General features: G+C 37.2%; 1 protein-coding gene across 1 annotated transcript in view; it reads left to right on the top strand.

Moving 5' to 3' along the window:
* The first annotated feature begins 13 nt into the window (after window positions 1-13).
* KCNH8 (potassium voltage-gated channel subfamily H member 8) overlaps window positions 14-13,807 on the top strand; it is a 275,437-nt gene continuing 261,643 nt past the window's right edge. Inside the window, 1 exon segment of the mRNA XM_023749297.1 lies at window positions 14-89. Coding sequence (XP_023605065.1) covers window positions 14-89 — 76 coding nt within the window.

The raw sequence follows: 13,807 nt of genomic DNA, 5'->3' as shown, positions 1-13,807 counted from the left end.
CCACGCTGGAAAAATGCCGGTTATGAAAGGATTACTGGCGCCCCAGAACACCTTCCTGGACACCATCGCCACCCGTTTTGACGGAACACGTAAGTCCTGCACTTCGGCGAGTTGCACGGTTATTTTTTGATAATGATTTGTGTGTGTGTGTGTGTGTGTGTGTGTGTGTGTAGAAATTACTTTCGCTCCCACCTTCTTTTTGTGCAACAGCGGAGTGAATTTCCTTCTGTCTGCCAAGGTGTCTTTTGTGCGGAGAAATTTTTATTTCCTCCCATGGTTTGGTGCAGCGTGAACACTTTGGTGTAGTTGGCCCCCTTGATTTCTTGGGGTTCAAAAGAGCCCGAAGACTGATCCCTCGTTCCCTGTGGGACCTGTCCTTTGGGTACCTGTTTCAGGAATTGGTTTTTATTAAGTTTATGAGGTGAGCGTGGGAATTGTCCATAGTGGTGAATCTGCCACCATATCCCACAATCTCAAGTCCTCCTACGTTAGAGGGAGAGTTTGGGGTGTTCTTCGTCCATGGAGCTTCCTTCTGTGAGGTCTTTCGGATGGCATGGTTTCCCATGGGAGCTTAAGAACCGCAGATTAGAATCAGGAATTGCCAAGTGTAAGCTTTCTGTGGAATTCTAAGCGTTGTGAGTCTGTCAGAATCTTGATTCCTGCTTTAAACTAGAAGAGTGTACCTTTCAGTCCTGAAGTTATCCTAACACTCGAGGAGAAATTGTTGGGGAAGGAGGAGCTGGGCATTAGAAAGGCTGATATTACCAAAAAGAAAGTTTTGACATTTTTTAGGGCAACTGTTATTGGACGTTGAGTTGTTTTAAGCGATGTGTGTGTGTGTGTGTGTGTGTGTGTGTGTGTGTGTGTGTGTGTGTTTTGTGGTTGTTGTTTTAAAGAGAGAGTTGTGTGGATGCTTGGAGCAAGTGTTCTATTTCAGGACCACGGTCAGGTCCTGATTCCTTCCTAGCCTTTTCTCTAGCTCCCTGCTTGAGCCCTTTGGTTTTTCCAGTAAGCTTTCTCCCTGTAATTAGAAGTCTGTAGTCACTTCTCCAACAAATGTTCTCAGTTGGTTTCACTATGAATATCCATTCACACTTTCCTCCTAGCGTATGTTGCTTCTGTGCTATCTTTCTTTTTCCTTACTATTACAGCAGACTCATAGAAACTCGTTTATTTAAAAGGCTTTTTTCAGTGGTTCAGGTATCAGTGTGTGTGTGTGTGTGTGTTTTGTTTTTTGGGTTTTTTTTTTTTTTTTACTATGAGGCTATGTTTCTTGGAGCTGGTATGGAGAGCTCATTTAATTTTATTTCCACTCCAGTGTTCTAGATACACACTCTAATGATGCTGGGAAGTAACTCCTGGACTTTTGAACTTTGGGAATACTTGGAAAACTTTACATAAGGGAGAGATGAAGCCTTTACTTGATTTTGTTCAATTTTTGTTTTTGACATCCAGCCTACTCATGGTAGTTGGGGTGGATATTCTTCCAGTGTTATCTTTAGCTGTAGCCATTCTCTCCCTTTTTATATTCTAGGTGTGTCAGACAGCATAAGAAAAGTGCAATGCCATGATAGATCTGTCTTCCTTAAATACTAATTTGAAAAAATTCATAATAAAATTTCAAGTCCCTGCTACTGCCATTACCTCCACCACCTAGCCACCACACAAATTTACCACTGCATGATTGGGGGGGGGGGGGGGGGGGCTATATTTATTACCTTAGGAAGGAATCAGGTTTATGTGAATGTTTGGTCTTGAAGTTGCAAATTTAATCCCCTCCCCCAAAGCCTTCTGACATTGATCACAATGTATCTATATTGAAAATGAAGTAATTGGTAAAAAGTAGTTGCTTATATCATTGTCATTTAAAATTGCATGGAATGCCTTGTGCAGTGAATCATCCCAGCATAGCCCTGGGAATCACCTCAGGGTTCTACTTAGATATCAATTGTTAATGAGGGGCTTTGGATCCTCAGTGTGAGGATGCCTCTGTCACTATAATATTTGACAAGCAGAGGGCATGTAGAGAGAGATGGGTATACTAGTGATTAGGTATTTTTCTATTTTAACTACACATTAATGTTAATAAAATAGGTTAGAAATTTTAAATCCTTATTTGGGAAAACCATCATCATATATCAGCTTTTAGAATAATTTTTAAAAAATTAAAACTGTTGGAGTGCATGCTTGGTCTGTGATCCACAGCGTCTGGGGAATTCCTGGAGGGAACCACTTTGTATGATATCAGTCTGAAAATCAGTGAAGCACGTTTCAAAGTGATGAGTAACACAAATGTTTTGTTTACAACATTTGCTGGGTATTCCTTGTCCCAACAAACCTCACTCAATAAAAGAGGATTGTACTTTCACATTTGTTTTTTGTTTGAATTGCAGGATGACTTGAATAATCTGAAACTTAATACTTTAAGCAAATTTTCATCCACAAATTTCACTGTGTCTAGAATCATGAGCATACCATTTCTCTGGCTAAATATTCAGTTTATCTTGTTATGTTATCTTTTCTGTGTTGACACAATTTTATTTAAGTAAAATGACTATCCTGGAAACTCTTTTCCTATCATTATCCTTCTTTCTCTTGATTTTTTATAGTGGTGATTTATTTTCTTGTGCAAGATAAAACTGTTAGCAAGTTTTAATGTTGCTAAATTGTTACCCCCTCAAATAAAACCTATCCTAGAGAATGGACAATGTTATTATACTAAAAATGCAATGTGCTTACTTGCTAAAATTTTTCCACATTATTTCTTAGGTACATTTTATTGTCATGTTAGTTTCTTATTTTATTTTGGACAATTCTGATAAAAAGCAAGACAGCAAACAATAACCCTGAAAAACCACTTTGCTAACTTAACCATAATGTCTATAGTATTATTGTTAGCCATACTGATTTAATATTATGATAGAAAATAATAAAACAAAACAGCATCTAACATTTCCCACGGGGGAAAAAACAAGTATATGACAAGAAAAGCCTACAACATCATCTTATTAATGTATCAGTTGGTGTATAATCACAGGGCAACATAAAACAAGTTAATAATATACTTTATCACCTAGTGACACTTCATTGTTTTACGTAATAGGATATTTTTTACTTTTAATATTTAAGAAGTGAGCTCTTTGTCAGGATTGAAAGACAATTGTGGATCATTAATTAAAATTGTTTTTCTCATATACAATATAATTTTTTAAAAACTATTAGAAAATATGAATCTTTTTATATAGAACTACCCTAAAATATATTTACTCTTAAAATATCTTCTCTTTTGTGTTTAATTCAAGTGCAAATGAGACTTAGAAAAACTAAGACCTTGGAAATATTGAATATGTATACCCCATTTTAAGGGGAAAAGAACCCCAATTAATTTATTTAACTCATTGCATGTAGCCATATTTCTCGTTTGAAATACTCTAAAACACACACACACACACACACACACACACACACCCAATCTTAATATTATGACCTGCATATAGTTCATTCCTCCATAGTTCCTTTTTTAAAAACACATTTAATGTATTTAAAAATATATATTTTCTTAGTAAACTTTTGCTTTAAGTACATGAGTATTAATCTGGACAAATGGAAAGTATAATAAAGAACACAAGTACGTATTTTATAAAATAGTTTTTAGCACAAATATTTGCCACAGAGTACCATTGGAGAAAAACACATTTTTGAGAATATAATACTTTCAGAGGGAAGTAGCCATTCTCAAACATCATGGTATATTAGCCTACATTTTCCAGTCATATCAAAATTTGGCCAGACTACTTCTCCTTTGGGGTTAATGAGGCAAGATTTAAGCTTTAAAGGAAGTCTGGGGCCCAGTGGACTCTATCAAGGAGATTTCAGTCAAAGCGTTCAAGAACTGTGCTTCAGAAACTCATTCATGTTTGCATATATTTTATGTACTCCTGTTACAGGCTGTTCAAACGGTCCAAGAAAATTTGTTCAAATCAAAATACTTCCTTTTCAGGGGCAATTCTCAGTGATTTTTTCCCTCTTTATGCTTTCGTCAAGTTACATAGATCTCTTAACATTAAAAGCACAGAGAAAAGGGTAATGTACCCAAGTCCTCGGAAGGGGAAAGGATAAGGTGAGACTGTGGAGCTCTGAAGTCTTTGCATAGTTGTAGTCTGGAAACTATCTTAAATTAAAGGCAGTTCGCCAATAAAAAAAAAGATGTGCTCCATTATTACAGGTCTGTGTGTATAAAAGGCTATTATATGAAAACAGGAGAAGGCTATTACATGAAAACTTCATAGATATCTTCTCACAAATGGAAGATTCTAAAGACTTTTTTAAATTTTTACATGGTATTATAGTTTCTTTCATTGCTCTTCTTTATGTTTAGGGAGGTAGTTCCTGTGTTCATTTTCTATATCTGTTTAGCAAATTTTCACAAACTTAGTGGTTTCTTATCTCACATTTTCTCTAGGCCAGACATCCAGGCAAGGATTAGCTGGGTCCTCTGCTCAAGGTCTCACAAGACGGCAAACAAGTTGTCCACTGTGACTGTGGTCTCAGCTGAAATTAGAGGCCCTCTCCCAAGCTCATGTGGTTGCTGGCAGAATTTAGTTCCTTGTGATGTTGTGATTGAGGTCCCTTTTTTCTTGCTGGCTGTCAGCCAGGGACTTTTCAGCAGCTAGAAGCCACCCTCAGGTTCTTGCCACATGGCCTCTTCTATAGGCCTCTCACAACAGAATAGCTACATCTTCAAGACCAGCAGGAGTGCCTGTCTTTTAAGAGCTCACTTGACTAAGTCAGGCCCAGCTAGGAAAATCTCTCTTCTGATGAACTCAAAGTCAACTGATTATGGATCTTAATATTCTCTGTAAAACCCCTTCTAAAATCATATGTCCTGTCCACATGCAGGGGAGAGGGATTAGACAAGTGTGTATACAGGAGTTGGAATCCCGGGTGCTGTCTTAGAATTCTGTCTACTCCAGTTGCTATTGCACTGCTGTACTATCATACAAAGTGTAACGTTCTTGCACTTGTTCCTCATGAAGAGCACACTCTGTTATCCTACATGCACAACTCTGCTGAGTTCATGTCTGAAATCTTTGTGAATATAAGGCCCAGCTCACTGGAAGGTGGGTTTCCCTTCGCAATGGGGGGATGACATGAGTAAACCTTACCTAGGACACGTTCAGTCAGTTGTGCTCTCAGAGTCTTCATTCTCTGGTCTGAAAGTAATATGGGAGACATAGGTATGTTTTCAGAACATTACTCCCTGTCTCCTGACAGGGTGCTTCCTCTTTCCAGGTAAGGAAGGTTACATGGGGTCTATTAGCCTATGTATAGGTATCTTAGTCTGCCCTGGATGGGGCACCAGTACAAGAATGTGGCATCTGCAAAGAATGATTCCAAGTCAGATCCATGCACACTAACGTGACTGGGCTGTTTCTGCCTTTTAACTTTATTAACCAGGTCATTTCTGGGCCAACTATTTGGACTGTTTTGAAACAGTATATTTCTATCTCTTTCTCATGCCTATAACCATGTTTAAGATTTAAGAAACTCCCCATAATACACTGGTGCATTGAAGTTGGTTGGCTGTGTTAAACCAAATAATTTTTTTAAATTTAAACTTAATTCCAGGTTTATTAAAAAATATGAAGGAAGAGAGATGGAGAGGGAGGAGTCAGAAGAGAAGAGAAATGAGGGAATTATTTATTCTCATTCTTTGACCTTTGTAGATGAATTCTTCACCCTGCAAAGGACTTATCACAGGGGCTCTCATAATTTCCCCACAATAAAAGTATTTGATTTTGATATACAAGAATTGGATTAACGTGTTTACCAAACATACATTTCTTTTGATGAGCAAGACTACAAATAATAGGAAGCATTCTATTACATAGTCTCTAAAATATTAGATAATTTTGTTTTGACATCATTATATAGAAGAAAATAGATAGCTAATGTGTCAAGAATGGAAGTTATGCTCACAATATTTTCTTTTTAGGCTCTGGCATTTGGCATCACCTGTAGACCAAAGGCCATGGAATGAGCCCTCTTCTGGCATGAGAAACATATGAAAAGTCCTGAGTTGCCAGTTTCTGGGATATCCTAGATGTACTGTACTTCTGAGAGGGCACAGTCTTTCTGAAGAAATTTTTACTGTAGTCATTCAATCAGTGAGTCAATCAATTACTCATTGCTTCAACAATATTTAATTAACACTGACTATATACAAAGTTATTATGCTAGGAACTTTGGGATGAATCGGGCTTGTCCTTCTCTCAAAGAGGACAATGAATGTATGCACAAATTGCCATAATATAGGAGGGAAAGGGATAAGAGCATTCAGGAGCTGTAAGCAAAGGGCTGTGCACATTTGGATGGTGTGGAAGGGATAATTTCTGTGAGGGAATGGCCTGAGATGGCTTCATATAATAAGTGACTTCTTGGTGAGAATGATTGGCTCATCTTTCTCCCTCCCTCTTCCTCTCTCTCTCTAAAAAATAAAAATATTTTTAATAAAAATATTTTTTAAGAGTAAGGGCAAAAGCTATATTCTGTGTATTTTGCCAACTTGTGTAGCACTTCTTACTGAGGCTAAAATGGGAGGGGGGGTCTTCAGGGAGAGGAGCAAGTATCTTTGAGAATGTGAAAGTGGCAAGGTGGAGGCAGGAGGACATAGAAAGCCTATTAGGCCAGACATGGAATGTCTTCAAAGCCAGAGGGCTTTGTCATAATAAGCCATTGGAGCTGATAGATCCATGTCTTGGCAAGAGAACTATGGTACCATCTATGCCTGGAGTAAAAACTCTCAACCTTTCTTTTTTTTAAAAAAAATATATATTTTATTGATTTTTTTACAGAGAGGAAGGGAGAGAGATAGAAAGTTAGAAACATCGATCAGTTGCCTCCTGCACAACCCCCACTGGGGATGTGCCTGCAACCAAGGTACATGCCCTTGACCAGAATCAAACCTGGGACCCTCCCATCCTCAGGCCAACGCTCTATCCACTGAGCCAAGCCAGTCAGGGCTCTCAACCTTTCCATATTCCACAGGTTGATGCATAATATTGGAGAAACGTCAACCTTGAAACTAACGATGCCTTTACACTTGGATGGGGGTCCCATAGAATGCAGTGGAATGGATGTATTAATTGTCTTATGAATGCCTGCTTTGCCCAGGAAGCTAACTTTGTCTTAGGAAAGGAAAAGATTGATTTCTGACTACAGAGCTGAGTCCCCTTCTCCACCCCTGTGTTGTACTATAGAATTATGCCTGCGGAGAGGAAATAGGATTGAGAGTCTGCTAGAATTCAGTCCCAGTGAAGTCGATTGGAGAAGTGCCAACAGTAAAAGGTACAGAATTGCAACTACTGCAGAGATAGTGGGGTTCACCTGGCAATATATTTTGCTGATATAGTCTGACTATAGGTCTTTAAATCCATTTTTGGCTTAGCAGAGTCTACAAACAAAAAAGAAGAGACTTCAACTTTTCCTATGGCATATTTAGCAACAGGAGCAATTAAAGAGCTTTTTCAGCAATTTAAACAGTCAAATATATTTCTTGGCTTAAAAATTCCCTGGAAGATATATTTTGCTTACCTTTATAGCTGTTAATGCAACTATCTGTATTCCTTAAGCCCTCCAAAATTCACGTCCCCAGATGAACTGATCATCTCTTCTAGCCTATGAAATCCATCTGTCTTCGCATGTTTTCTGGCCCCATTGCTGGCATCACCACCCACCCATTTCTCCAAGCTCAAAAAAGGAGTGGGCCTTGACTGCCCACATATTTCAGTGGTTATCAAGTCTTTGAGATTTTACTTTAGAAATGCCCTAATTTGGCTCCTCATCTCCCTCTTCACTGCCTCTGTCTTGGTTTGCATCTGCTGTTTCTTATCTACATAAATACAACCTCATTCTAATTAGACTCCTGTGGTCATAGGCCCTGATCCCACTCACTCGAAACCCCTGCAGGCTACATTGTTCCCAGAGTGATTTCTGTTTAAAACAAAACAAAACAAAACAAAAAACACAGTATGACTATTTAATCATGTAGCCCTCCTACTTAAAGCTATCCATTGGCTCCCTACAATCTCTTGGAGAATATCCAAAGTCCTTAGTGTCTTCGACTCCAAGATGATTCTGCAAAATCTTTTTCAACCACTGCTTCCGAGGCTGCAGACACACTCACCCCCAGTCATCTGCTCAGTCCTGCTTCTGGGCCTCTGCATGTCACTTGAGCAGCAAGATCCTTTATTGTCTTCGAACCCCATCCTGAAGGTTACTGTCTATATGAACTCTTTCTGTGAAGCTCCAGGTAGAGTTAGGTGACTTTTCCTCCATGCTCCCACATCACCTTGCCCATCCCTCTAGTCAGCTCTTCCCTGGGCTCTTATTATATGCTTTCACATTTTAACACTCAACTACCACCTCCTTGAAGCCCTGGTTGTCTTCATTCATTTTGTATCCCCTTAGCTGAGACTTGTGCTTGGAACAAAGTCTTTGTTCAATGAATGTTTGAGTAAAAGACTTAAATTCCTTTAAAGCCAGGGTTGTATATTAATTAGTTGTCTTTATTTCCCTTCAGTGATAGCTGGTGTTCCTTTTATTCAGTAATGTGTGATTAAATTTAGCTTTGAAATATAATTCTAAGACTGGCTTCTAGCCCTTCATTTTCACATGTTTTAAGTACTAATTTCTTTAATAAACCTTGAATGATAACAGTGACTAGGATTTGGGGCATGTCTATTTATAGGTTCTGTACCGTGCTGGTGTTTTATCTGTTCCTACCACAATCCAACAGCCCCGCAAGGAGGATGGAGCCCCCCTTTTTGTTTCAGATGACAGAACTCAAGCTCAGAATTTTTCTACATAATTACACTAGCTTACTATAGCCTGTGACTTTTTTTTTTTTTTTACTATATCACACTGCCTCTAAATGTGGTATTTTTTATAGTATGTATAAACAGACTGGGACAATCTGTGGTATCATTTCTAGTTTCTATCTCTTACAAGAAGGGACTTCTGCTTTAAAGTTTTTAGCCATTTCAGGTTATAGGTTTTTTTTCTGTTGATATGTTATGCTTTAAGTACTTGTTATTTATATATTGTTCTTAAATAGGCATTTCAGACACATCTGGGACTATTAAATGCAAAGCAGTTTTACTCATCAAAGAAAATTTACTGTTTGTTTTGTTTGTTTGTATCTTTGTTTTTTAGAAATAAAGATATCTATTTTCTTTGAGATTTTGGTGCTTTAATCTGCTGACTTTAGAATATCCTTGTGATTTTTTAAAAATTGTCAGGCTAATCCCTCCTTAGAAGATATTCAAAATCTCATAGCTATTATATTGACATCATTGTGTGTTTTTTACTTAATTTAATGTAATTTTATTTTTCCATCATCATGTATCTGCCCCTACAGAGGGAATTCTTCTATTTTGAGTATGCTTTTATTGGAAGAAATATAGCCTCCAGTGTCAGGTGCTGTTGACATCTTTTAACAGAAATAATTTACCTTTTCTCTACAATGAACATACAGGAAGAAATAACAGGATCTCTCTCCAACTCTCAAATCTACTAAAGCTTTTTTTCTTCATGTTTTCTTTTGTACTATTACATCTTTTGGAAAGTCTTCCTTATTGTACTTGTCAGTCCAACTGAGTTTCTTATTCTAGTCATTGACCTAGAGGGAACTGAGTCCAGAGCACTTAATCTTTTCACACTTTATTTGATTTTCTAAAAAGAAGGCTGCACATAAGAAGTTCAGATGCTATTGACAAGTCAAATACCTAGTTGGACAAGAAGTAGACTTGTTCTTAAGTGTGGTGTTCTGACTATTCCTTCAATGGAGAGAATAATGTGTGAAGGTAAAACTGGGCATTTTTTTTTACCTTAACACCTAAATAAATGTTTCTACTATGATTCCATGAAAATGGAAAAGAATTAATGTCACTGGACTGGAACTTTTGTATTGTATTAATTTGGTATACCTTTATTTAGGTTACATCCAAAAATGAGCCCACAACTCTCTCTTAACAAATGTGTGAATCCAAGATTTAGGATATAGAGGCAATAATTACCATGAGTTACTGTCTCCCTGTACAGTGCTCCATATCATGTAATGTATTTTTTTATTTAAACAAACCAAAAGTTACAAAATTAAAGATAGTAATAATTATAAATATTTTGAATAGCATTTAAGTATATATTTTTTTTCTTCCATCACTTGAATTGCTTTTTAACAGATGAAAAGTGGCTTCCTATTATAATTTTAATGTACATATGTTGAACATTGTTTAATATATTTAATATCTATTTGAATTTCCTTTTCTGGAGCATTATTTGTTTATATTCATTGCCCTTTATTAATTGGGTTGTTGGCATTTTCTTTTTGACTTACTTTGATGTGTGCTTAAATCTGAAAGATACCTGGCAATAATACATATCTTTTCAAAATAATGTTTGAGTTTTTTATTTTATCCATAAATGTAAGTAAAGCTTTTCAAATTGTATTCTATAGAAGGTAAATTATACATTATTGTAAACTCAGTAAAATGATCATTAAAAATAAAGTTAGTTTGTGGTGACAAGACAAATATAAATTTTGGTAGAATCCAATATCATGGTAAAGAGAATGTTTGTTTAAAAAAAAAACGTGTGAAGCAGAAGTGTGCTTGGACTTGGTTGTGGTGTACACATAATTAATTTTTGTGTTAAAAATTTTAATGTTTTGTCAATCACTATGGAGGCTGTAGTGGTCAAAATGACCAAATATTTATATTTCAGAAATTAGTTAGTTACACTACATAATATGTAATGTTAGATACAGACAAATATTTGGCATGACAGTACATGGCTTCTTTTTTTGCTGCCATCATCAGAAGATAATATCAAAAGTAAGTTACATGCGCACACACACACACACACACACACAAAAGTAGGTTATATAAGAAGTCTAAGGAATTGGTGGGAAATTTATCCCATAACTTTAATTATTAATGTAAATATAAAATATTAAAATAAATATTCAATCATTTATTTTAATATTTTATACATATGTATATATAAATATATATATGTATGTGTATATATATATATATATATATGTATGTATATCCCTGTTTGATATGTTTTTAACTTTGCTATGCTAGAAACTTTGAAATGGAAGTCACTTGGGTCTGTATTGGCCTCTGATTGTTCCTAAATATTTTTATTGTCCTCACTTTAGTTGAAAGAAGACAAAAGGAACCTTGAGAGGCTCAAAATATTTTGTCCCAAAGCTAGTACCTGAGAAGGCTTGGCTTTTACTCTTATCCTATAACTAGAGGCCCAGTGCACGAATTCATGCATGGGTGGGGTCTAGCTGGCCCGACTTCAATCAGGGTGGATTGGGGCCAGGCCTGTCAGGAGGAGGAGACAGCAGGAGGTTGGCCAGCCAGCCTGCCCTGATCAGGACAGATCAAGGCCGGGCCGACTGGGGGTAGGGGCTGTGGGCGATTGGCCAGCGGGCCCCGCCCCCAATTGGGGTGGAAGGGGACAATTGGGAGCGGGGCTGGCCATGGGGAGGGGCTGTGGGTGGTGGGCCGGCTGGCCCCACCCCCAGATCGGTCAGTTCGCTGGCCGCAGTGGGCGTCATAGCAACCGGCCGTTCTGGTCATTACGGCATTTTGGTCACTGGCTCTTTATCTATATAGATAGATTGCAAAACCCAAGTTCTTCCTTCAACTTTACTCTAATTTTACTTTGAAAGAAGGAAAGGGAAGAGAATTGACATTTAATGAGCTACCATGAACCCAATGCTATGTTTGATATTTTCATCTATATCAGTTTATTTAATCTCTTAATAACAAAAGGTAGATGTTTTTACCCCTACGTTAGTGATAGAGAAATTAATTAAAGCCCAGAAATGTTGAATAAATTGTCAAAAGTCACACACTTTATAAATAGTGAAGCTGGAATTTATACACATGGTTTTGGCTTTAGCAGTCTGTGTTTAACAAAAAGACAAAAAAATCGGAGCTAAATTATAAAGCATTAAATTTATATGACTAAGATTTTAATGATTATGGCTGACTTCCCTTGGAGACACTTACAAATCATTTTCATGCTTTTTAAGAATACATTTTTGGGGAAACTCAATTTAGAAAGCTGCAAAGTGGCAATGTTTTATGAACAGCAAGCATATAGTGGGTATATCCAGGAATTTCTCTCCCTTGTTAGAATAAGTACCCCAAGCAGTTCTTCTTACCTGAGAATGCATGCCCAGGGGTGTTGGAGATCACCTGAGAGCTATGCCACAATTTTAGACATTTGATAAGATTAGAAAAGATTCAGAGTTATCAATATAACAATCTCACACTAACCTGATTTTTAAAATTCTTCTGGCCAATCATGGTTGCTTAGGAGTGGCACTGGAGTGGAGAAAGGTGGAATTACAAAAGAGCCTGAGGAAATTTGGGGGGGTTGCTGGATTTGGTCACTGCCTTGATTATGGTATTGATGTTTTGGGTGTCTATATCTGTTGAAAGTATCCAGTTGTACAATCTAAATATGTGCAGCCTGGCCAGTGTTGCTCAATGGTTGAGCATCAACCTATGAACCAGGAGGTCATGGTCCAATTCCTGGTCAAGGCACATGCCCAGGTTTTGGGCTTGATCCCCAGTTAGGGGGTGTGCAGGAGGCAGTTGATCAACGATTCTCTGTCATCATTGATGTTTCTATCACTCTCTCTCTCTCCCTTCCTCTCTGAAATCAATAAAAATATATTTTAAAAAATTTTAAACATGAATCGTATTTTAATAAAGCTGTTAAAAATGTTTTTTTCTGGGTGATAGGGAGAAGGATAGAGTTATAGCTACAGCAGTAGAGCTGACAGGACACGCCGTATTCAGTCTTACTATCTGTCTCTCAACCCCTTGATGAGCAGCCTTTACTCGTCTATGATTAGTTGTACTGATCCAGATTGTTGAGTGTATGAGACTTGAGAAACAAACAAAATTAACAACGAAAATATTGAAATTAATAATATGAAGTGACTATTTTAACAGTAAAATCATATTAAAAAGGTAATGTTGATTTTTTTTCAATGGTACAGACTCGTTTGCAGTATTAGTTATCTACTGATTATTGTAGCTCACATGTTTGTGAGTTGCCTAGGGCATCACCTGATCCAGATCTGGCTTCCTTGGCTTGCCCAGGGTCTTGGCTGGGCTCGCTCATGCATATGCAGATTTTCTACAGTTTCTTCTCCCCTCTAGGCTTGGCGAGTGAAGTTTAAATGGGGGAATTTCTGCTCCTTATGCCTCTTGTCATATGCTGGCCCGAGCATGATCTATGGCGATAGCAGAGGTGCAACAAAGCCAGCCCAATAACACAAACAATTCTCAAGATTTTACTTGTGTCACGTTTACTAACATCTCATTGGTTAAACTAAGTGAAACAAACAAACATAGGATGCCCCTCAATGAGTAGGCACAGAAAATTATATGTCACAGGAGAATTGGAGTCAATAACAAAATGTATCTCACTTGTCTTATTAATGTTATCTTTGAGAAGGGGAAACACGTTTCAGAAATTAAAAGTTTTTAAAAAGAAATTAGCCATGTTTATTTTCTTTGTAGAATGACAATCTCATATCTTGAAATAGCTTCTTTGTTCCCTCACATACTGTTAAAATTTAGGATAAGTACCTTAGGATAGAAAATCTATGGTGCTACTAGAGAAATCTATAAATCTGTTACAAAAAGGGCTGTTCATAATATTTCTATATAATGGGAAATTATACATAAAAAAACACAGGACTCTTTTGGAA

Source organism: Myotis lucifugus, unplaced genomic scaffold (assembly GCF_000147115.1).
Source record: "Myotis lucifugus unplaced genomic scaffold, Myoluc2.0 scaffold_8, whole genome shotgun sequence".
NCBI classification, from domain to species: domain Eukaryota; kingdom Metazoa; phylum Chordata; class Mammalia; order Chiroptera; family Vespertilionidae; genus Myotis; species Myotis lucifugus.
Note: the sequence above shows the minus strand (reverse complement) of the source record. Positions and strands in the feature narration are given on the sequence as shown.